Here is a 23,514-nt window from a genome sequence, read left to right as displayed (position 1 = left end):
GAGAGGATAAATCAGGTTACACTGTAGCTCCCACACAATCCATAGGATTTTTCACGCCTTTCAAGTTCAGGGTCACTTTTTTTCTATTGGGTGTATCCATGCATCTCATAGAAGGTAACTGGATTATACAGATTTAACTAAAGGGATAATAGGATTTTATGTGTGTAAAGAATGGCAGCTGAAAAGAAATATCTTGACATGTCAGCAGAACAAGGTCCACTGAGTGAATCATGAACATAGAGCTAGCATGTCATATTTTAAAGAAGAAAATTGTATTTTAATAGCAGGATCAGTGCTTCTAATTGTAACTTCATGGTTATGTGCCTGTAATTTAAAACACTGAGGATATGACTTATGGAATAGAAATCAGATAAGCATCATTCTATCAATGAATGAATCCCAGCAATTACCTCCCTGCCCCATCCTGCATCGGGAAATCCTCTCTTGGAAAGGAGGCCATTAATATTCTACACGCATCTTCTGTGAAACTAAGGTCTACAGAGCAAGATGGTTTCTCAGAGATACAATTCGTGAAGTCCTATGTAAATGACTTTTTAATGAAGAATCCTAAGCCATCTTTTTACATTCATAACATTAAAAAGATATCATGAATGTGAGGTCTAGTTCCTTAAATAGCTATAGGATTGGTCTGTGAGGCACAAAGCTATTGTGGCATTCAAACTGTTCTCTATTTAGGGATGTGCATTCGGACAGCTAAGCTCCTTTGGGCAGAAAAAGGGGATTCTACCTACATATATTCATATGGAATAGCTATTGCTTTTGAAATTTGTATCATCAGTTACATTTCAGTAGCTTTTCTGTGCAGACCAAATGCTCACATCTTACACCTGTCAACCTCAGCTCATTTTTGAGATTTTACAATAGCGGTTTCCTACACCTGCTGAAAACATTTTCATCTTCACAGTTGCTATAAAGACCCATATCAACAAGAAAGAGGAGTGGTTGGGCATACAGTGAATCTATTCTTAAGCTGCTAACAAAGAGACAAAGTGGAGAAAGAGGGAGGGAAGGGGTCTGCATGTGTTGGTGCTCACATGCATGTGGGCTTAATACAACCCCACTCACTCTAACTTTGGGAGAAAATCCCAGCTCTGAAGCCAAGTGAGCCATGCCACTGACTTCTCTGCAGACAGCACCTTGCTATCTTTTGGCTACATTCATTCAAGATGCTGTACAAGAAGTGGATAAAGCTTTTTCAGACTCCATGTGTGACTTCTTAATTAACAGAGAAATACAGCAGTATCATCATAACACATGGCGTATTATTTGGTACTTACCAGGTATATAGTTGCACAGTCTCTCCATGGCTGCCTTTACTGTACTGTTGTGCCACTGTGCAAGCTGTTCAATCACAGACACCACAAGCACGCATCCTTCAAACAAACAGAGTGAATACAGTTATCTGCGAAGTGTGATGAAGCACCCCATGCCATAGAAGTATTTCAGGCATCGCTGGGCATTTCATTTCTTGAGATGCTCCATGGCAGATGAGTGTTCAAGGGGAAAAAATATCTGTGAATCTCTGTCTTTATTCAAAAACTGTAAGTTATCACAGAGAGGATGCCGATGCCAGAGGAGCACACAGAACAGCATGGCTTTTACAGCACTGGATGTTGCTTCTGAAAAAAAGATTTTTTCCATCCTTTCAAGGATGAAAATCAAGGAGCTGGGGGGACAGCCATTGTTACAACTGTCTACTTGGCCACCTGCTCTCTTGTTATTTCTCACAACAAAAAAGGTACAGGTCCATACTCGATAGGACTGCTATACCTCTCCACACAAGGCACACAGAGAGCTACCGAAACTGAAAAACAAATGGGTGTGACTGCCTGCAGAAGAGACGTCACGAAGCAGATGTATGAGCTGACCACCACAAAGCATCCATGGCATCATTTCTTCACAGACTTTCCTCTGAAGGCCAGTGATGCTTGGCACACACAAGGCTGCTGGGCCCAGCTACGCATTTGCTAAAGCCAAAATGCCTTCAGAGTTCATTCTGCTCTCCTTCTGTGGTTCGAAAGAAACCATTTCCTACGGCCTGTGAAGCTGGTTATTTCTCATCGCTAATCTGGGTGCGAGGAGGGCTAAAGCTTAGTTGCTCCTTGGACTAGCTGTGGCTGAGACCCAAGAACTTGCACACCATAGTGAAGCGTTTCTTCAGATGTGCAGCACTTTTTCTTATATTTTTGGGATGAAGTAGGTTCAGTGTGATCCCCACATAGCAATCATTCAAAATCCATGTGATGACCATAAGTGGTCCATTTCAAGTCGATTTTAAATTGATGTAGGTCAGCATTGTGCCCTCTCTTTCTGCAGTGGCTTCACCATTTTATAAAGAAGCCACATTTGGTGATGCAAAGTCTGACCAATATAGTCAGACATGGCAGCCAGAGTAAGGTGCCTGCCTGGACTCAGAGCCTGTGTAACAGAGGTGGGTATCCCAAGCAGCCAGGAGACAAGGAGCCAGAACGCCAGTTTTCAGCAGCCTGAGTAAAGATTTCTCTTTGAAATCCCTGTAGCTGAACCCTGTTTCCTCCCCTCTGCAAGAAATCTCAGCTCTCAGGACTTTCTGTGACACAGTCTAGAAATGGAGGTGAGCTGCAGCATTTGGATGTGGCTGCAGATCCACCTTTTTCCAAAGATCAAGAGCATCAATGTTCAGGTTTTCAGATTGGCACAACTCTTCAAAGTAAGCTTTTAAATTACTTCCAAGTACCCCTGCGTATGTGCTATTAAATCAAAGTGCTGTTTTTCAACATAAATAAGTTTGATGCTCCTATGGATCAAGTAGCAAGTCAAACAGGAGGTAATACAATTGGAACTTGCTGTAAGATCAATATCTTCGAGTCTTCTATTACTTCTTCTACCCCAAATACAGTAATCCAGTGGAAATTACAGTGAACTTGCCACCCCTTTTGCGGGGATAAAAGCCCACTTCTCCATACTTATTAAATAAAACGCTCACTCAAAGTCCTCTGTGGAATGATTTATAAAGCATGCTAAGAGCCATTACCTCCAGACAGCCTAAAAGAACAGGAGAACAAATGGAGACAGATACAACCAAGAAAAAACACTGAAGCAAGTCATTCCTTCTTCCCCCCGCCCTGCCCCCCACCAAAATAGCCACAGGCTAGCCAAAGGAATTAACAGTTAATTAAAAAACAGTAGCTCATAAAGAAAAAAAAATGTAGAATAATAAAGGCCCAAACTAAAACCAAAGGGGACATCCAAGCTGGAGGGTAAAGTGTGCTCAGGACTTGGGCTCATAGAACAGCCCAGGGCCATCTGGTCCCTGTTTACCCACGAGCTGTGCCTTAGCACAGCCTTATCCCGTGCCATGCCCCAGGCAATGCTTGTGCTTGTGCTAGGGACCAGTACCCAGAGCACATTTGGACGAGGACACCCAGTCGAGGCAGGGAGGAGTTGAGGGGTGCGAGACTTCAGCTGTTTGGGTGCAAGCTATGCCCTGCACTGGCCCCAGAGACAGAAAACAGACCCTGGCTTATTTTCAAGGGTAGTGTGGGCATAGCCACGTTGGACCAGCTCCATCGCTTAGTGCTGAGATGGTGGTGCACACCCTTGAAACACGCTGGAAACACACCTAAAAGGCATTGCGTAACTTCATTCTTACAAGGCCGTATTATTAACACACATGAGCAACTACAGACAACCAAAACTACCCTTCCCCTGCCTTCTATGTCTGTTTTATTCATGAGGATGGAGACTTGGAAAAACTGAATGATCAAAATGATGCCTTAACCACAAAACCACATATTCTTTCTGTGTTTTCCTTTCTTCACTTACCAAGGTCAGGCCTTCACCTAACTATCTTGCTGTCTAGAAGTCAGAAAGACAAAAAGGAGTCCAAGCAGAAAGATGGAAAGGAGCTAGTCCTTTGATATTTTCTAAAGGACACAGCTTTTGTTGTTTTACCTCTCATTGTTTTGCACCAGGAGCTTGAGGAAGGTATGAATGAGGATGTGCCAGCACTTAGCAGACCAGGTCCAGGAGTCCATGAAGAGTGATGATAAGGAGGAGAGAAGGCAACTCAGGAGACACTGAGGTTAGCAAAGTTAGTAGAGGAAAATGCTTCAGCGGGCAGAGATGCTGGGAGAGAAGACAGTTCCCAAAACACAGGCTGAAGCAGAACTGAGCACAGGGGCAAGTGGGCAACAGTGATGGAGTGGGTGCCAATGCAGGGTGAGGAGAGTGTGAGCCTGACCAGACTGCACAATTGCAAGCCTGGATGCAAAGGAAGGGAAAAGCCCCCGTTGAGAGCACAGGTGTGAGCTCAGACACAGGGGGACAGGTGAAAACCGGAGGGAACTGGGTTGTCATGTCCCTGAGGCTCAATAACCTGTCACACCAGGGAGCTGACAGTGTCACCGACTGCAGCAGAGAGAAATGACGCTCATTTTGCCTGTGCGGTGTAACCCAGTGCTCCTGCACCTTCAGCCGGGGCCTGCCAGCACACTTTGCAGAGAGAACAGAGTCCTTCTCTCTTGGTCCCCAGCTCCCCTGTTCCACCCACCAGCTGCCTCTTCGACCCACCGCACTAGCTGGGCACCCCTGCCAAGCAGCACATGAATGAGGGGCTCTGGCTGAGTCCAGCTTTCTAAAAGTCTGTCTCCTGCCTCCAGCACCACCTAATCCTCTGTGGGACCAGAGGGTGCCATGCACTGCTGCAATGAAGCTTGCAAATTGCTGCTGGTGGGAGTGGGATGCTGCTCACTTCCCTCCGCTGCCTGCACCGCTGCTCGTGCTTCTTGTGTCGTGGTGGGTCTGCTCCAGGCACGAGCAGAAATCAACCTCCTCAACGTCCCTGCTTTCAGTTACAGCATCCTTGGGGGCCAAAACGTTGGCTCCAGAGCTGCAAAGAGAGATTTTATTTCAGTAAAAGCTGGCCTGATAAAAACATCGATGCAACAAGTCAACCCTCTTGCAAGGGCAGAGACCAGCTTACAACGCGGCCCCACACCTTCCCGGCAGACGAGGAGCGAGCTTGCCTCTGGCTGCGGTGCTCGGCTCTGCTGCACCTCAGTGCACCACTTTTACACTGAAATAGAGTTATTGACCCCAAGCACAGGCTCAGCAGCCTGCCTAATGATTCGTCTCAGGGTGGGGGTGTGAAGAGGCTCCTCTCTCTCTGACTCAGACCTTGCCCCCGTGACTCTCATTTTCGTTACCACAGCGAGGTCTTCTCGCCTCCAGTAGAGTCTGTGCAGAGAAAGGGGCTTATGGACAAACAGCCCAAGTGCTTGAAATCCAAAAAGTTGGGCTGAGGATAAAAATACCCCTGGTGTTTCCATTTCCTCTGTTATACAAGAAGACAGTCTCCACTGAAGATGTGAGTTTCTCTGTCATGTTTGTCACTACCACGGGGGGTGGAGGGGAGGAAATAGCTATTTTTGGTTCAGCTCTGCCGAACAGAAACAGAATTCTTAATCACAAACACAATCATGGAGGTAACCCTACTCATGGAGCAGTCTCCCAGCAATTAAATGGAAATTTTTCATGTTGATTAAGTCAGTTGGACACTTTTGTGTCTATCGAACCAGGCCCAAAGGGAGATTTGCTTTGCATGAGAATTAACGGAGCCATTGCTGAGTTTGTGCAGTACTTAATGCAGTACCTCGGGCTACTAGATGCTATATGAATATAAATAACAATAATAATAGCCTGACTACTTGGGAAAAACCCACAGAGCTGAACTTCAAAATGTTTGCTCTCATAAACTAGTCTTCACTGTCACAGACAGGATGCTTCTGGTCACGCTATTAGACCCTCCCCTCCTCGGGTACCCGAAGACCACACCTTGGTTATTCAAATGCTCCCCCACAAATGCATTTATTCCAGATGAAATGCTACACTTCATGGGACAAGCCAATAAAGAAAGTCTTGACTGATTTTCAAAGGGGTCTGTCATTCCAGTTGGGGCATCTTCAGCCTCAGGTGTTGCGGCTGAAGTTTCTGGACCTGAATTTGGGGAGTCTTCCTGCCCTCTGGTGGGAAAGGTGTTCCCTGGGAACACGTGCCACCAACGCGCGCCATCGGCTGATCTGTCTTCTGTTCCCCCCATCTACCTGGGCTTTTATCAGGTGCCCTTGGTCCACCTCTCTTTACTCCTCGTGGTCTGCTGGCACCTCTTATTGCCCCACCATGGGCCGTGCCCCAGGGGACTCCCGCTTATGTTTGGGCTCTGCTGGCCTCAAAGCCTTTCATTTAGACTGATGTCATCAGGAGCAGCTTTTGGGCTGGAAATTGTAAATTACTCAGGAAGAGGGTTGAACCCTGGGAAGAGGAATGTCTAAGGGGACTCACTGCAGTCCAGGAAGTCTAACCCGCCCAGACTCCCTGTTTTTTTGGATTAAAAAAACGTTCCCCCCAATAATTCAGGTTTATCCTTTAGGAGAACCTATCTCCTGTGTTGGCCTATAGGTAAAACCTCAAGAGGTTAGTGTCTATAAATTAAAGTTAACTCAGACTGTCCTCACTCCTACTACAAACCTGCTCTCTTTTTAATCGTATCTATCATCTTCCTCTGGATTTAGTGGCAGAAAAAGAATTCACTGTTGGCTGCAGCATAAGAAGCCACTACCCTCTAACGAAAACAACAGAAATCTCCCTGCACACCAAATACCATCAGAAATGCTAAACAGTTATCCTAGCCTTTAATTGGTCTTAATTCTGCTGGCTAAAAATGGAAAATAATTAGTTAGCTAAAAAGGACGGGGAAATCAGCTGTCTTCAACTGTAGAAATCTCACTGCTTTAATTACTTACGATGTGTGCGAGAATATAAACTTTTTAACACTCTGGCATCAGTAGAAGAGCCGTTCCAGGTCTGGACAGTCATTGGCAACTATTGCTTGCCTTTAATTTAGTAGATATTTAGATGCGATTTATTTCTCATGAGCTGGGCACATATAAGGCAATGTAGAAAGGCTTCATAATTAAAGGTTAAAAACAGCTCTAAATTTTTTATAGTTGCACATGATTTTCTTTAGAAACAAGTTTCAAGAAATTGATTCTGCTGTCGCATTTCAATAATGGGTTTCAATGCCTTGACAGGCTGAAGGATGTTTTCTCTGGAAGAAATTAATTGGTATTATAATGCCTATCAGCTATTAGAAACTAGACTCTGGTATTAATAAAATGCCTGTCTCTTTTAGCGATAGTTTGTCCCATCTGCTATTAATTTCTGAAGAGATAAGAGAAAACCATAACCATTTCGCTCAGCAGCAGTAATCTGAAAACTCACACGTCAGGAAGTACTTCTTTCCATGTATTTGAAAATAGCGTGTAATAATCAAATGACATTTCCAATAAGCTTGGGAAAAAAAAAATCATACCCCAATAATAAAATCAGAGCTAGAGAAATTCATTTCTTAGCTGTGAAGCCTCTGGCAGTTTGAGCAGACTATTTAACTTAATCCACTTCTGCCGCACACGTTTGAAAGGCTCTATAATTAGAATTATACCTAGGGATGTCAAGAAGTGTCTGGATAGTGAAAGCTGCCTCTCTAAGTTTCAGATCTGTAGATATATTTGTCTGAGTAAGACTGTGTTAAATAGGATTTCTGGCACCTGGCACATCCTCCTTTGCCATCCTTTGCTTACATTCCTGGGTCCTGGAGATCTTTCTCGCTCCTCCAGCCATAATGCTGCTCCCCAGCCATAAATTAAGTGCACAGGGGGAAATAAGCCCCCAAAAGTGGTCTTGGACAGAAATAGCTCTCCACAAACCCTGCCAGCCAGGCTGTGGTCATCCTGCTCGCTCCTGGTGGAGCAGGAGCCGGAGCCTCGCTTGGCAAAGCGGCAAAACTCTGCCTCAAATATCTGTCTGCAGCAGCAAGCCCCTGTATAAATGAACTCATCTATCACATTCCTGGTTGTATATAGAAGATGAAGGTTTTCCTAAAACACAGTCTTTGCTGCTTCCATTTATAGATGATCACAGGCTCCAATGCATCTCTGAAAGCCTACAGATGAGGAGTCGCCAAAGCCTGTCTACAAAAGACAATACTGCTACTCCTTGTGCAGATGCTGTTGATCTGGCGTTAAAAACGCCTCTTTCCAAATTCATCTAATCTGGTTCCAATTCAACCTGGAACAAAACATTCCTGTTTGAAATAAGAGTATTCACATGGGGAGCTAATAAGAAATAAGGTTTTCTCCTCTGAGATGGGGACATGCACGTGGGTATTCTAGGTGCAGGCAGATCATGGATATGCAAAGTTGCAATACAGGAATATTTTCTTTTTCACTATGTATTCCCTTCCTAATACTTCCCAATACTCATTTTGCCTTCTTTCACTGCTTCTCAGCACTGAGCTGGTACTTTCAAAGAACAGCCCTTTCTAACCTCAAGATTTCATTCCAGCATGGAAATATTCAGCTCAAATGACATAACTGTATATGCAAAGTTAGGATAGTTATTTTCCCATATATGGCCAGAGGATTTGAAAGGTAATTTAGAAAGGGATCTGAGTGTAAAAGTCTTCTAATTCAGACTTTGCTTCCTATTCCATTTACAGTGTTAATGTATTTCTTAGAGATACTGAAGTGATGGAATATAATTATAGGTTTCCATATTCAAATATGTTGGCATATACAAGACCTTTTCCCCCTAAATTTGCTAAGCGTCATAAAATATCTTGGAAATGCTAAATGGTACACTATTACCAAATGTGTCACTGGGCATAAAATTATACATAGTATACTGGCTAAAGACATTTTTGAAATATTAATATCAATATAGCAGTATTTTGAGTGCATCGTAGCTCTGTAACAAGACCAGCAAACCCTGGAATATCAATTATCATTTCTGCTGCTCATGCAATAGCAGTGAGCCACTTCAGACCCCTAACTTCAGAGCCCTATACTTTCATTATTGTTTCCTTAAGACACCCAATGAAGACTCTAATACAGTTATGCTGTACAGAAAAATCAGTTTCCATCTAGTGGAAGACTCTGGTATCCGTACCTGCCAGCCAAATGTATCCCTAGTGTCTCCTACATTACACTTTAAAGAGCCCTATTTAACAAAATCTATAACCTCAGGCATTTCCAATGGAAATATTTCTGCATTAATTAGTAGAAAAAAAAGTGTATGTATGTGTGCCATTAACATATTTTTCTTTTCCAAATCAGGAAAGGGTATTAAAAATTTACCGAAGCCTGAATGGTGGCACGGGGAGTTAATGTAACTGGGTAACTTCATCCTTGTCACAAAGGTTTGACCATTTTAAGATTATGAATGCACAAAACTTGTTTCAGATATACAGTTCCTAAAACCACTGAAAGTGATTGCCTTAAACATAGGCAGAAGTTCTGTATAGGGTTAACATATGAACTAGAGTGGGAGGCACACACATCGTGGCAGTCAACAACCAGACAATCAATACTAAACAAATAAGATTATCAAAGAAAACTTATACTAAAGGCAAGCATCAGTAACGTAAAATGTACAAGACTACCCACATCTACAAATGCACATATGAATATGTATGATAGCGATAACACCTTTTTATTGTGATCAATAGATATATTGGCATTTTACAGCCACAAACTTTCAGTAAGACTTGGGGTGACTTTGGAAATGAAATTTTTACCATCAGTTGCTGAAAAATATGAATCCCTGTAGAAAGTATTCCTATTTTAATGGTTGCTTTAGTATCTCGACTGTACTACTCACATGCCTGTGGCTTTTCTATCCAAAGTATAATAATAGGAAAAAATGTTATGGTCAAATTTGGTATGTATTACTGATCGTCAGGCCAAATTTTGCTGCTGAGTAAACGGAGCAATGTTGTTGAAGTGAACAGAGATGCTGCGGCTTGGCACTGCTTTAGCTGTAATCAAAGTCGATTCCCAGCCTTTCAGAGTAAAATACATTGTGGTATTACATTGGTATTGGGCATGGCCTTTTTACAGAACTCATTGAGCTGTAAATTATATGTTCTGTCATGGTGCCTCCCCAGACAATATGTGCACAGCCACTTTGTCTGAGCGCAGTTATTAAAAGCCTCCAACTCCATTTGGCATGTTCCATTGTGTGAAGTTATTGGGAACTCCAAAAGCCACCGGTCCTGCTGCCACTCCGCGGGGCATATTTCATCCCTGCACTCATGCACAGCTAGACGGAGGCAAACCATTGAGGACACTGACTATCACACAAATCAACACAGGTAGAGGTCGGCGTTTTACGCTGCTGGGAAGCTTGGAAACATCCATTCTTTAATGTAATCAGAGCTGAAAATATGTTTCAAAAACATGCTTCTTCATACGCTAGGAATTACATGCTCATGGGTGAATGGAAGAGGTGACCCGCAAAGGTTGCTGAGAATGGCACTATATCGAGCACAAATATGGGGAAATTTGCTTCCCTGGCTGCTGACCCACAGGATCTCCGCTCACTAGCAAAGAAGATGGAAAGTGCTGCTGTCTGGCTGTATTGAGCGCTCCCTGACTAATCACCTCATTCCAAAAAGGGCAGCCAAAGTTAATCGCCAAAAGAGCAGGGCAGCCTGCTGCTGGGGAGAAAATAAATAAACCCTGCTATTTGCAAATGGTTCTTGCGGTCACAGCGCAGAACCCCTGAAAAGCTGGCCTGGAAGAAGTCATCTTACACAAGCCTCTGCCCTAGCAGCTGATCTGTGGCATCTACGCCGTTCCGAAGCGACAGGGTAGACACAGATCTGTTAAGATCTCTAATGAGGTCTTCTACAGCCTTCTCAGGAACTGATGACAGTCCTCACTTATCACCACCATTAGAAAATTTTCTTCCTAACCTGAACGTACCTACTGGTATCCATTTCTGTTATTTCTTGCCACAGCTGTTATGAACCTGGAGAATAGATCACCCCTTTAATGTTTTTGAGGACAGATATCATGCCTTTTCTCAAGTTTTTCTTCTCTAGACTAATTAACTCTAATTTATTCAGTCTTTCTTTATAGCTTATGTTTGTTTTTCTCTGAAACCTCCTGTCAGTCTGCATCATTCTTGATGCACAGCCCCAAAAGGGAAGGCAGAAATCCCTCTGAGGCTTTGTCAATGCTGAGAAAGGTAGCAGGTTACTTCACATGTCTTGCAAGCTAACTTCTGTTCACACATCTCGGTGTACGCAGCATGTGCATTCTTCATGACAGCATGCTATCACTGTGCCACTACAAGCCCAGATGATCTTCCCTAGGGATGCTACCCAGCCGGTCGTTCCTCATCCTCTACGTGCATCACTATTTCTGCTGAAGTGCCTTCAACATACCCATACTGAAATGATCTGTTTTGGGGGCAAGTACTCCAAGTTTTCAAGATTGGTTTGAATTTAATCCTTCCCTCCATTGTACTTGCAAACCTTTTCAGCTTTAAATGAGCTGCTAATTTAATAGCAGACTATTTCATTATTCTGGCTAATGAAAATATGGAATGATACCATGTTCAAAACAGAGGTCCAAGAAAGACCTCCTTTTGTACATCCTTCTGCTTAGGGAGTGAGCCGCTTGTAATTACTCTCTGAACAAGGCCACCCACCAGTTTTGTCCTGCCCTGTAGAAGCTTAATCAACGTCACATATCTCTCAGCCATTAGATTAGTGCTGAAGTGGTGCCAAAAGCCTTACTAAAGTCCAGCTGTAACATCTACTGCTTCTTCTGTGTCTACATGCTATCATCCCATCAGCAAAGAAAATTAGATTGATCTGACACTGTTTCTCCTTGATAAATCCAGTGAGGCTCTTACTCATATTTACTTTTGAAGGGTGCTTTTATAAAGTTTTATTAATTATTGCAGGATTTTTCTAGGAATTGATGTTTAACTGACTGATCTACAATTCCCCAGATTTCCTTTCTTCACCATGTTGACGAGAGAGATAACTACAGCAATTCCCTCCTGTCTTTCAGTGTCTTCCCTGCTTTCTGCGTCCTCCAGGGCAGTTTCTACCTTTCCTGAGGTTGCTTCAGATACTTCTGGATGAAGTCACCTTTGCTAGAGAACAGGACAATGTGCAAGGACCCTTTAAAGGCTATGTTGTAATTTGGGGTGGTGGGAGGTGTGGAATAAAACCTTTAAAAATTAATAAGAAATAATAGAAAAATAAAGAACATGATCTTAGGTATGATGAAACATTAACACCAGTGTCAACAGCTACCAGTGTTACTGTGCTGTCTTTGGGTACCTTAACATTAACTTAAGTAAAACTTTACTTGCCCTGTGAAATGGGCAGTATTTTCCTCATCTAACAGATGGGGAAAGTCAAAGAGCTGAGTATCTGAAGGGCTCATTCATACTTAATTTTTGAGACAAAAATACACAGCATCTGGTTCTCAGGATGCCCCACTGAAATTGCCAGGCTGCCCTAGCAAAAGGGTTTCTAGGTCTCATCCTGAATAAATCCCTTAACCCATATTGCCAGTCAGTAACAAACCCAGAAACGAAAAGCAGACCTAGCATCCAGCTCCCAAACCAGTGCACCAGAGCAAAACCTCACTGTCTTTACATGAGGAAAACCAGGTTCATGGGCCTTTGCATATAGGAAAACTTACTAAAGCTCTTTTATCTACCATAAGGAAAAAGCAGAAGAATATATCACATGCAAAGAGTGCAGGAGGCCCAGAGGAAGTTCCTGAGCTGATTTCACAGTATGCAAAAAGGGGGGCATTTTTCCAGCATGGGGAGGCAGGAAACACTGATGGAGAAGAGACTGTCAGATGTTGGGAAAATTCTTCTAGTGACAGGGCCAGAGAAAGACCATGTATCTATTTAAGAGCAGGTTGGAGACGGTTAGGAACTGCTTAGGTATACTACATCTGATCTCATGGCTGGGGGGATTATCATCAGGTCCTTTCTCCCTCTTTTCCATAATTCTACAAGGCAGTAGTATTAAATCCTTTTTTAGGTGGGAACACTTTCCAGATGCTTTAGTTTTACACCAAGTCAATTATGAAAAGACTTTCTCTGAAGCAGCCAAATTTTTCAAGAAAATGCAGCAAAAATGACATGACTTTTTCTATTGTTACTGAGGCTGATTAAAACTTCTGTATAAATGTTTTCTAACACAATCGAGATTGCTGTAAAAAAAGACACCTTCTTTTTTAGACAAGTAACAATCTGAAAGCAGAAATATTTTGGCCAACATCCCCCTATGAGTCGTCTGAACTGTTCAGCCTGCTGTGGCACCTCACTGGACACATACCTTCCTCTCCTCCAGTCCTATTCTGTGTTGCAATATAGGTGCCTACCCAAAATACATTTCCCAGGGTGTGCTAAGGGCAGGGGAGTCCCTTGAAGCATCCAGCCACTTTCCCAGAATGACCAGAATATACTGGGGCAGATGGTGCCTATCCAGGGAGCACCGCTAGCAAGGGGGACTGAAGAAGGAAGCAATCAAGTTGTATTGCATTCAACGGAGGTACCAGGGCTGCATTTCGCTCTCCTGTCATATAATTCCTACATATTTCTTCAAGAAGTGTGATACTTTCAGTGGAAAGGCTTAATGGAAAATATTTTCTTGGTTTTGTTACTGAAAGAGCATTCATTTTCTGACCGCCTTTGGCTACTAATGTAGCAATCTCGACCATGCAGGTGGTACACACTCAGGAGTGATCAGAAATGACTATTCAATGTGCAGCCACCTCATTTCCCTCAGAAAAGAGAGGCAAATAACTTTGAAAGATTAGACACCCGACCACACATTTAACTTGCATGAAAAAGTCAATTTCTTCGAGAAAATCTCCTATACATTTGGCAGCAGCCATTTCTCAACGTTAAAAATGCTGCCTCGATCTATAAGGCCAAGAAGACACAGAGGAAGTTCTCATGGCTCTCTCCCAGTGCCTTCCCAGATGGCAAACTGAGCTAGCAGGGTCTGGGGTTGAGCTGTTGAAAGGAAATCACAATCTTCCTCCTGCAGGTGAAGCTGATCTTGGCTTAATTTCTGCTCCTAAGAGGGCTGGTCACCGAATCAGACGCAAGAACTGATGTTACCCCTGCTCCACGCCACGGCAAGTGTAACCATCATCTGCTCCGTGCTTTCCCTTTCCCACTTGAGAAAAGGAAGAGACACAGATGGCTTGTCAGTGTTTTCACGAGTTAGTCAAGAGAGCAGCTAACTGGTGAAACCCCAGAGGTGGCCATCTGGGCTAGCAAGTAGTAGCCTGCCTGCATGCAAGTCACCACCCCTCCCTGCCAGGACCAGCCCGTGCAGTTTTAATGCTCTGCATGCTTAATTTTTAGCTTGTGGTTTAGAGGTGTGGACAGCCTGTTTTGGTCCGGAGTTGAGCTCACATGGATGCTTTTAGCTGAAGGGACACCTCAGTGAGAGTAACTGGTGTGGAAGGCAGGTCTTTTGGTGTCTCCCCACTGAACAAACATGCCAGAGAGATTCTCGGTGGTCCCAGCACTGAGCTGGAGGCGCAACACGGGACTGGCACAGCTTTTCTCCCAAAGGGAGGAAAAAAAATGCACAATTTATCATGTGCAAGGCAACTTCAATGCAATGTGCAGTCACTTTAGGAATTTAGAGCCTTGCTGAGTCAATAGGATGGAAAGGGCAGACAACATTCACACGTGACTTTCGAAAAACACCAGTGTAAAAATCCTACAGGCGAGCACACTCACCGCCTTTACCGTGCCTTCAAAACCGTAGCTGTCTAAAGATCTCACCATTAAAAACCACCACTTCCGTCTTGCTCTGGTGACTGCTCAGTCACTGCTTGTGTGGCTGCTGGCCCAAACAAGGCCAGTCCCTGGCAGCCAGTTCTGCTTTTCACGACTCGCTCTCATTTTCCGGCTGCTGGCTGAACCCTGGCAGGCACTGCGCAAGCCTCACCGCCCCAGCTTCGTTCTGCTTTTGGTTCACCCTGCCTCACCAGCGCCAAAATGTGCAGGGGCACTGTGGATGGCTCAGAAGTGAGGCAAACCCCTGTTTTTATCAAGCTTAAGATTATTATTTCTACTTGTGTTCCTTGAGCCACAGTGAAAATAATTTTGGGCTGAAAGGAAGCATTCCCTTCTGAAGGATGGAGAACCGTGACAGGGCTTATGTTTACAGCACAAAGTGCCCTGAAAAGCTAAAAGATGACAAAATAAAATGTTTTATCATAATGCATAAGACATACCCATCGTTTAATATTTGCTCACATAAAAAACACAAGGTACCACATCTCTCTAGGTGTACGCCAAGGGCATTTCTGGTCTCACGCCAAGGGCATTTCTGGTGCAGAGATACCCACAGTTCATGTTGACTTTGGTGTTACTGGTCTTGCTTTGGGAATCACTTAGTCAGCTGAGCCTATAGGATACCCCCAGCTATAGCTGCTGTGGAGATCTCCACAGTCACCAAAGTCACACAAGAGGGGCGTTGCCAAAACACGCTTGCCCCACTTTAGTACGGGTCGTGCAGATGCGTGCGCTTGTGAAAAGGAAAGGAAATGTGAGGAAACACACCTTGCAACTTGGCTATCCAGAGATGACCGACCAGACCACAAAGCTCTCTGGCCCAAGTGTGGATCAGCTATTCTTAAGAACAGTTTCCCAGGCAATGAAATCAATGAGGAGACCCTGTGCGAGTCTGAGGGAAACTGTGCCTTCCTGCAGTTAAGCCAAATGCATTGTGAACCCTAACAAATCCTAGGACCCCATAACACCTTTTTTCCAGGTCCCAGACCTACAGACGTTAAAACCAGCTTTTCAGGCACCATTCCCTGCAGAGGAAAAACATGAACTTTGGGAAGCAGCCACTCAAAAACAAAATCATAAAATAACTCCAGACCCCATGCTGGCCTTGCAAAATCTTCAGTGATTATTTTGCCAAAGACTACAAGCATTTTGCAGTACAGCTGTTGAAATAGATAAAGGAGTGATTTATGATGTGCATAGCAATTCTCAGCTCACCGGTGGAGTAACAAATGAACTAGTCCAGCAGGCAAACAAAACCTGAATACATACCGACACAGGTGTGTCCTTTGTACAGCCCGGAGGGGAGCAAAGAGGGTGGTGGGTCGTTTCCATGGGGGAGAGGGGAGGAAGAGGCAGCCTTCAGCAGAAGCGGGAGCCAGAGGATGCAGAATAAATTAAGGAATGTTTGCCTAGACCCCCTCATCCTAAGGAAGGAAAAAAAGGAAGAAATCAGGTGGGAAGGGCGCACGTGGCCCTGTATTCCCTCAGGGAGCATCCTGCATCCTTGTCTCATTAGCAGCTTGAGGTGAAAGGAGACTCTCGTGCCTATGTAGCTATATGTAATGCAGGGACTGCTTCCCAAGTGGGGACGTGCACGTCTGGCCTCTCACGGGGTACACGGAGGAGCCCGCACCCGTGCATCACAGGTGCTCTCCCAGCCCCTGCCCTTCGCACACCCCTCAGCCCCTCTCAGGCCATTTGGGGTGGCTGTGCAGCCACCCACCACAACCCGGTGAGTCCCATGCACGTGGACACCCCGTGACCAGGCTGGGAGGATGCCCCCGCAACCCCGGGCCACTCTTTATACCCCCACGCACCCCCGTTGCCCCATTTTCAGCTCTTCCCAACCTGCTGGCCTGGGAGGACCACGAGGGTTGCATGAACAGCTCTGGCTCAGTGCTCCTGGGGCTCCTGCGTAGCAGAGGGTGACTAACGACTTTAAACCACAGTACCGGAGCCACTCAGCATTAATAACGCAAGACACTCCCCTGAACAACTAGTGTTGCAAAAAGAAAAAAAAAAAAAAAACAAACCACCCCACAAACCCTTCCTCTCCCACCGTCACTCCTCTGCCCTCCTCTGCACGCGAGAAAAAATATATATCTCTGCCTGCTTCTGTAAGATTTTTCGACCAGGGTTTCCGTTCGTTCGGGAGGAGCGGGCGTGAAAAATAAAGAGGCCACTTCTGGCCAGAGCGGCGGGGGGTGGGAGGGACGGGGCACTGCAGCCGCAGGGCTCCCGCACCGGGGTTTCGCGGGGGTTTTGGTTCTGCCGGGGTCGAGCTGGGGGTACGGGAGGCAGCTGCCCACGTAAGAGCAGCAGCGGGAGCTGAACCCCTCTTCTCATCAGCTTTGAGCGCGTTCGTTTGCAGCCCTCAGCCGCCTGCGAGGCTTGAAAAATCCTGATCTTTTCCTGCTTTGGCAGTCACAACAACTAAAGGTTTCCTTGTCTCTCTTTTTTTTTTTAATTCCCCCAGATAAGGCAGAAACCCGTCATTCCCCAGCCTGAAGGAGAAGCAGAGAGTAAAACATGTTTAAATGACGTCACTTCAGGGGTGGAACAAGTCCAAACAGCTAAATCCCAGACACTGTGGATGCAAGGATGGCTCTAAGAGTACGACATAGGGCTGAGGCACTGGAGGGCCAGAGCTCAGTAGCCCACCTCTGCCTCTGCCTTTTTCTTTAACCCTGGGCAAGTCTCTTACCTTCCTAGCTGGCCACAGGTACTTGTCTTTCCTTTCTGCTCCGTGCCTGGCTCTTTCAGAAGTGGGCAGGCTGTCCTTGTAGTTGCTAAAGGGCAATGAGGAGCTTGTCTCACTTGGCATCCCCACATGCTTCCTGGGAGTAATTAAAGGAGACTCGTAAATGGTGTAAAAGGAAAAATAGAGAATATATTAAAATCGGTGATTCCCTGCCAAATCTTCAGGCATTCCTGCAGATCAACATGATCGCACAGGGATCAGGTCAGCTTTAGTATGTAATGTGGGTTTTTTTGCAAACTACTTCTTTTCTGTGAGAGCCTGAGCTATGACATTTTTAAAGACAGTCACGGAAAGTTTGCCTCAACTTTGATAAGCAGAATTTGACGATGATAATATAATCCAGTGGCTCTGAAAAAAAAAAAAAAAAAGACGGTTAAAAGCTTCAATGTGAGTACAAATCACTCGATATCTCCATTCTCTAAACCAAGCCATTGGCTTCCAAATGTATGTTTTTCTTCTAAAAAAGAAAAAAGAAATTAAACCCAAAATAGAGGTAATATAGCTGTTGCCTAAGTTTTGCAGACCTCTTCCTGCTTATCATTCTCCCTCTAGCTAGAAATGCTGGGTTTCATTTTTTTTAATAGCAGATAAACAAAAATCATAGTGCAAAGTACCTTATCCATATGCCAATCCTACTGAAATCTGCAGGATGTTTTTCTTAACGCTGTAAAAACTTGCTATAAAAAGACGCTGTGCTACAGTGACTGCAGCTCCATTAAACCCTTTTTAACACACATATCACTTGGTTCCCAATGACACTTTGAAGTCCTTTAAAACTCTGCATATTGGCTCACGAGCACTTGCTGCAAAAGCAGAGTGCTAATAATAGGCAAGAAAAATCTTCCTAGCAGAGAGGTCTTTGGAATGGTTTCCGCTTTATATCTATAGCAAAATACAAATCTAAACAACGGCAGTTATAAAGTATATAGATAGAACCCAAGCTGCTCCCAGGCATGTAAACCTGCAAAGCATACAGCTCTAGCCCATAATCGACTGTGTTATTTTCTTTCATTTCAGGCTGTGGAAAGAGTGGTGAGATAACCCAGAACCATGTGTAACACAGAGCTGGTTTTCGCTATACCTTATGCATTTGCCAAGCTCTTAAACCAATTAAAGAAAAACCCCAAAGCTTTTAAAATATGCAGTCTGGTCAGACAAATGAGGGATTTGCATGCGCAGATTTAGAGGCCAGCTGGGAAGGTGACCCCCCCCGGGTGTTAAATCTTTCTCCTTCCCACTCAAATCAGATAGCAAGCCCTGCCTTTTGCCAAGTAGATTTTATATTACTTCCAAGTCCCTAAGACAGTAAGACCTAAAGCCATCTTGGTATGGCAGCGAAGGAGCACATGACGTTGTCTCTTAATCTTAGTAAGTGCGTGAATGATGTTAATAGGAGGTAAAAAACACATCAGATCTGTCCCAAAGGAAGGGATTTGATCATAAATGCTTCCATTAGGCTTGTGTACAACACCTAAGCCAGGGAAGCAGACCTGGGACAAGGGTGACTCAGGAGGTGCTGCCTACCTAAAAATAAAGAGTGCAGCAGCAGGAGTGATGGGAGACCAGAGCTCTGCCCTCTGCAAAGCACCAGGGCACAGGGGTGATGCCTGGGATGTCCCCTGCCCAAAAAGGTTTGCCAGGGTCACCCTACAGCTTGCAAACATCTTTGTCGCCCCAGCTCTCTTGCTTTTACAACGTGTTTGCAACCTGGGCTTGCATCAGGTCCAGCCGGGAGGCAGGAGAGTGTAGCTCAGGTGGGGACCGGGTGCTCAGGGCTGAGCTGCAACGGGGCTCCGGGGCCCCTGGGCAGGGTGCCTGGGTGGGGGTCCCCGATGGGGCTGGTCAGGGCTGTTATGGCCCGAGGCTGCCCCAGGGCCCTGACACTTGCCTTGGGGGACCACGAGAGCCAGGTGGGCTGCAGGAATGAACTCTGCAGACATGCTCCTGGAAACCCCACTTAAGTACTTGCCTGCAGCGTTACACACCTAAATACAGTTAAGAATGCAATCAACCTTTTTTTGTCTCTCTCTGGGTCTCTATGTGTCACTTCTGAAAAGGGGGTGAAGACTGTGTAGAGCCAGAGGTGCGGTGAGGACACCACCTCCTGCAGACAGGAAACCCTCAGTGCTCTGGCAATGACCCAGCTCTGCAGACACACAGGTCATTCGCACACTGCTAGGCAGAAGGCGTAGGGTCAATTGCATTTTTTTCAAGGCTGAATTTGGACTAGTGATAATAAATACTTAGATAAAAAAATGTGCAGGTATACATCATATAGAATCATAGAATAGAATCATAGAATCGTTTAGGTTGGAAAAGACCTTTAAGATCATCCAGTCCAACCATTAACCTACACTACCAAGTCTACTCTAAGCCAATCAAGGGTAGACTAGACTAAATCATGTCCCCAAGTGCCACATCTACCCGTTTTTTGAACACTTCCAGGGATGGTGACTCCACCACCTCTCTGGGCAGCCTGTTCCAATGCTTGACCACCCTTTCCATGAAGAAATTTTTCCTAATTTCCAACCTAAACCTCCCCTGGCGCAGCTTGAGCCCACTTCCTCTCGTCCTATCACTAACTACTTGGGAGAAGAGACCAACACCCACCTCACTACAACCTCCTTTCAGGTAGTTGTAGAGAGCAATAAGGTCTCCCCTCAGCCTCCTCTTCTCTAGGCTAAACAACCCCAGTTCCCTCAGCCGCTCCTCATAAGGCCTGTGCTCCAGACCCTTCACCAGCCTTGCTGGCCTTCTCTGGACACACTGCAGCACCTCAATGTCTTTCTTGTATTGAGGGGCCCAAAACTGGACACAGTATTCCAGGTGCGGCCTCACCAGCGCTGAGTACAGGGGGACAATCACCTCCCTGCTCCTGCTGGCCACCCTATTCCTGATACAAGCCAGGATGCTGTTGGCCTTCTTGGCCACCTGGGCACACTGCTGGCTCATGTTCAGCCGGCTGTCAGCCAGCACCCCCAGGTCCTTTTCGGCCAGGCAGCTTTGCAGCCACTCTTCCCCAAGCCTGTAGCGTTGCATGGGGTTGTTGTGCCCGAAGTGCAGGACCCGGCACTTGGCCTTGTTAAACCTCAAATATATATACACGTCCCCACACACACTGCTGCTTCCTAACAAGGAAATGGCGGGGGAGGGGCTGCAGCTCCCCCCATTCAGCACACAGACGCGGAGGGATGTACATTGCATTCTCTGTAGGGTTTTGGTAAAATGCTGCTCTGAAGGTAAGTCCTGCAGCTCTCTGCACTTTGCTCTCAGGATGCCAGGACACACTGAGGAGCTTGCTCGTCTCAGCCTGCTTGATGCAAGAGATTATTACAGCCTTCCAGTTTATGTTTCCTGGGGAGTTTTACTGCATGCGAGGGTCCACAGAGCTAAATGCCAGTTATTGTATTGCCACATGCAGGTCAGTAGCACATGTGATGCGTGGGGGGGACACCACATAAGAGAGGGCTTTGGTTGGGGGTCACCAGAGAGAGTTGCAGGAGCTCATGGACCAAGACATGCCCCACTTGGTAACCCCCAACTCAAGCTCTCCAGTTGCACCCTCCGACCTCTCTCAATTTAGGCAGAGCTGAGAGAAACTTGCACACAGGCATGGCTGCCAAAAACCTGATGCAAAGCAGACGAAGCTGAGCAGAACCTAACCTGAATTTCCATGAAGGCAGAGCAGATGACAGCAGGGCACGTGCATTGGTAGTGAAGAAATACAGTCCCTATGGCTGATCCCAAGAGGAGGAGCATGGTTGCTGGGGTTTGAAGAAGACTCAACACTCCTCCATTTCTTGTACTTCCATATTAGTTTCTGACACCTAATGTCCATTGGCTAGGGTGGTGGTGACAAATAAGCTAGAGGACATGTAAGGTTTCAGCCTCCACCTTTGCTGCCCCTGATACAAATGCAATGGAACCGAATTATGGTTTCTAATTTTCTGAATAATGGCTTAAACACAATTTAAGAATCACCCTTTCCCCAAAGGGGACACTTTCATGTGATTGCCACCAGAAGTGTGAAATGAGGTGCGAGGATGGATTTATTCTTAACACTGCTTTCCATAACAGGTCCTTAAAGATCTGTTTATGTATATAGCAAATACATTGAAAAAAGCCCTCAAAAAGAAAACAGAACAGAAAATGCTTGCATGAAGCCCCAAAACAGGTCATGTAAGCACTGATATGTCATCTGTCAGGATTAGGAACCACTTGGTTGAAAAAGGGAGACATTCCCTTGAAATACGGCGTAGTCATCTTATGAAAGGAGATCAGCTGGCAGTGTATATTTATTAATCCTATTCTGTCCAAGTCACTGCACATGTTACTGCACTTTTTTTTTTTTTTAACTATTTGGTTAGATTTCTGTTAAATATTTATTTTTAAGATATATGCAATGTTTTCCTTTTTGTCATATTCATGCACGCATTTTTATGATGATTAAATGTTATCTTGGAAGGCCTTCTCTCCCTCTCTTTCTCTCTCTCTCCCCCTTCTTTGACGTGTTGTTCAGTTCTTAAGGGAATAGACATAAGCCTTGTATTTTTATGTCTGGAGAGATAAAACCTGCAGGAAGAAGCCTTTAGATCAAAGATCCTCTCAGTCCCTTTTCTTCCTTTTATTTTCAAAACGTTGTCCTTTGTGCCCTTTGACTCTGAAGTTCCCACTGGTTCATTGCATTGGTTATTTTTCATTACTGCTCTCCGAATTTCTCTGACTGTCATAATCATCTCTGCAGTTGGTGCATTATCACTGGCATGGATGAACATTTCCAAAGCCCCATGTGGATTTCGTACTGCACCGCAGCCAACTGAGTCATTCCCTCTGCCCCAGTTTCCTTATCAGTTGCTGCTTGCAGTTCAAGTTATGCATCTATTTCAGACTCTCTCTCCATCTCATTGTCATTCAAAGCTGCAGGGAAAGCATTTAAACCAATATTTTCCTACACTCATATCTGAAAATTTGTTCCAAGCTATTGCCAAGCTGTAGCTGAGATGATTATCCTTTATTCTGCAACCTTTAATGAAATTAACTGTCCCAGCTTGCAAGAGCTGTTGATATCTGCGCTCTTGGAAATGTAAATCACTGACATGACTTACCTCAGTTTTGTGTATAACAAAACGTGGGAACAAGACTCTTAGGGCTTTCAAACAAGGAACCCGTGAAAAATACAGCTGTGTTATTGGTGATGCAGTACATTTCCTTAGTTGATTGGTTTTAGTGCAGAAAAACAAACCTGGCTGTTGTGCTCTTGCTACGTGCAGATGACCCTATAAATTCAGAAGTAACCTTACCAACATAGATTTTGCAGTTTGAGTTGTGTGGGCACAATTGTGGGCCTTTTCAGGTCTAAAGAAGACCTAATCCTTGCTATTATTTAGACAAAAGAAACAACTGTGGCAATTAAGGAGCAAGAGGGTGTGGCAATATTACTGAGAAAGGACTAATTAGAAAGGCTTAGTTAGAGCCCTTAGATACCAGAGTCACTGAGAGCCAGCTGTAAATACAAGTCAGGAAGCCTGGGACATACTCCGCGCTGCCCTGCAGTTTGGGCACTCATTTAAATCCCGAAGAAGTAAGAGCCAAGCATTACCAACTCAGCGTGAAGGCGTTTTTAACCCATTATTGCTTTGCCATAAATAGCTAGTAGCCTGCTAGGCTAGCCAAAATCCAGTCTACTACATCGATCCCTGCAGAGCTATCGCTATTGCATCGAGTTTTTGTCAGAAATGTACCCCCCTATTAGGCTCCCTATTTAGCGCTGACTGAAGCTCTGGCGGAGGGGGAAAAGCTTGCCCCAGATGTTGTCAGGTTATAAGTGTTTACAAGGGGAGTGCCACGACATCAAAGGAGAAGAAAAATAAATGTTTGATTACATTTGTTCACGTTTGTTCCATTTGATCTTTCCTCCAGTAACGCAAATAAAAGAAATGCAGCTCGACAGCCTCTTGATCTCAACACAGAACATGTGCCAATAAAAGATAATTATTCCCAGTGTTTGGGTTAGGGAACAGTGGTAAATGTAATCGGAGGCATTTTTAGCACATACC

At 44.9% G+C, this 23,514-nt stretch overlaps 1 protein-coding gene across 1 annotated transcript in view; it reads right to left on the bottom strand.

The window, feature by feature from the left end:
* The window catches only part of AOAH (acyloxyacyl hydrolase), an 84,501-nt gene extending 66,980 nt beyond the window's left edge, over nt 1–17,521 (bottom strand). The window contains 5 exon segments of the mRNA XM_075705013.1: nt 1,299–1,394; nt 15,967–16,121; nt 16,546–16,612; nt 16,615–16,693; nt 17,402–17,521. Coding sequence (XP_075561128.1) covers nt 1,299–1,394; nt 15,967–16,121; nt 16,546–16,612; nt 16,615–16,693; nt 17,402–17,521 — 517 coding nt within the window.
* Between the last annotated feature and the right edge of the window lie 5,993 nt (nt 17,522–23,514).

The sequence above is a fragment of the Pelecanus crispus genome, chromosome 2, assembly GCF_030463565.1.
Source record: "Pelecanus crispus isolate bPelCri1 chromosome 2, bPelCri1.pri, whole genome shotgun sequence".
Lineage (NCBI taxonomy): Eukaryota > Metazoa > Chordata > Aves > Pelecaniformes > Pelecanidae > Pelecanus > Pelecanus crispus.
The sequence above is the reverse complement of the archived record's forward strand: the minus strand, read 5'-3'. Positions and strand labels throughout refer to the sequence as shown.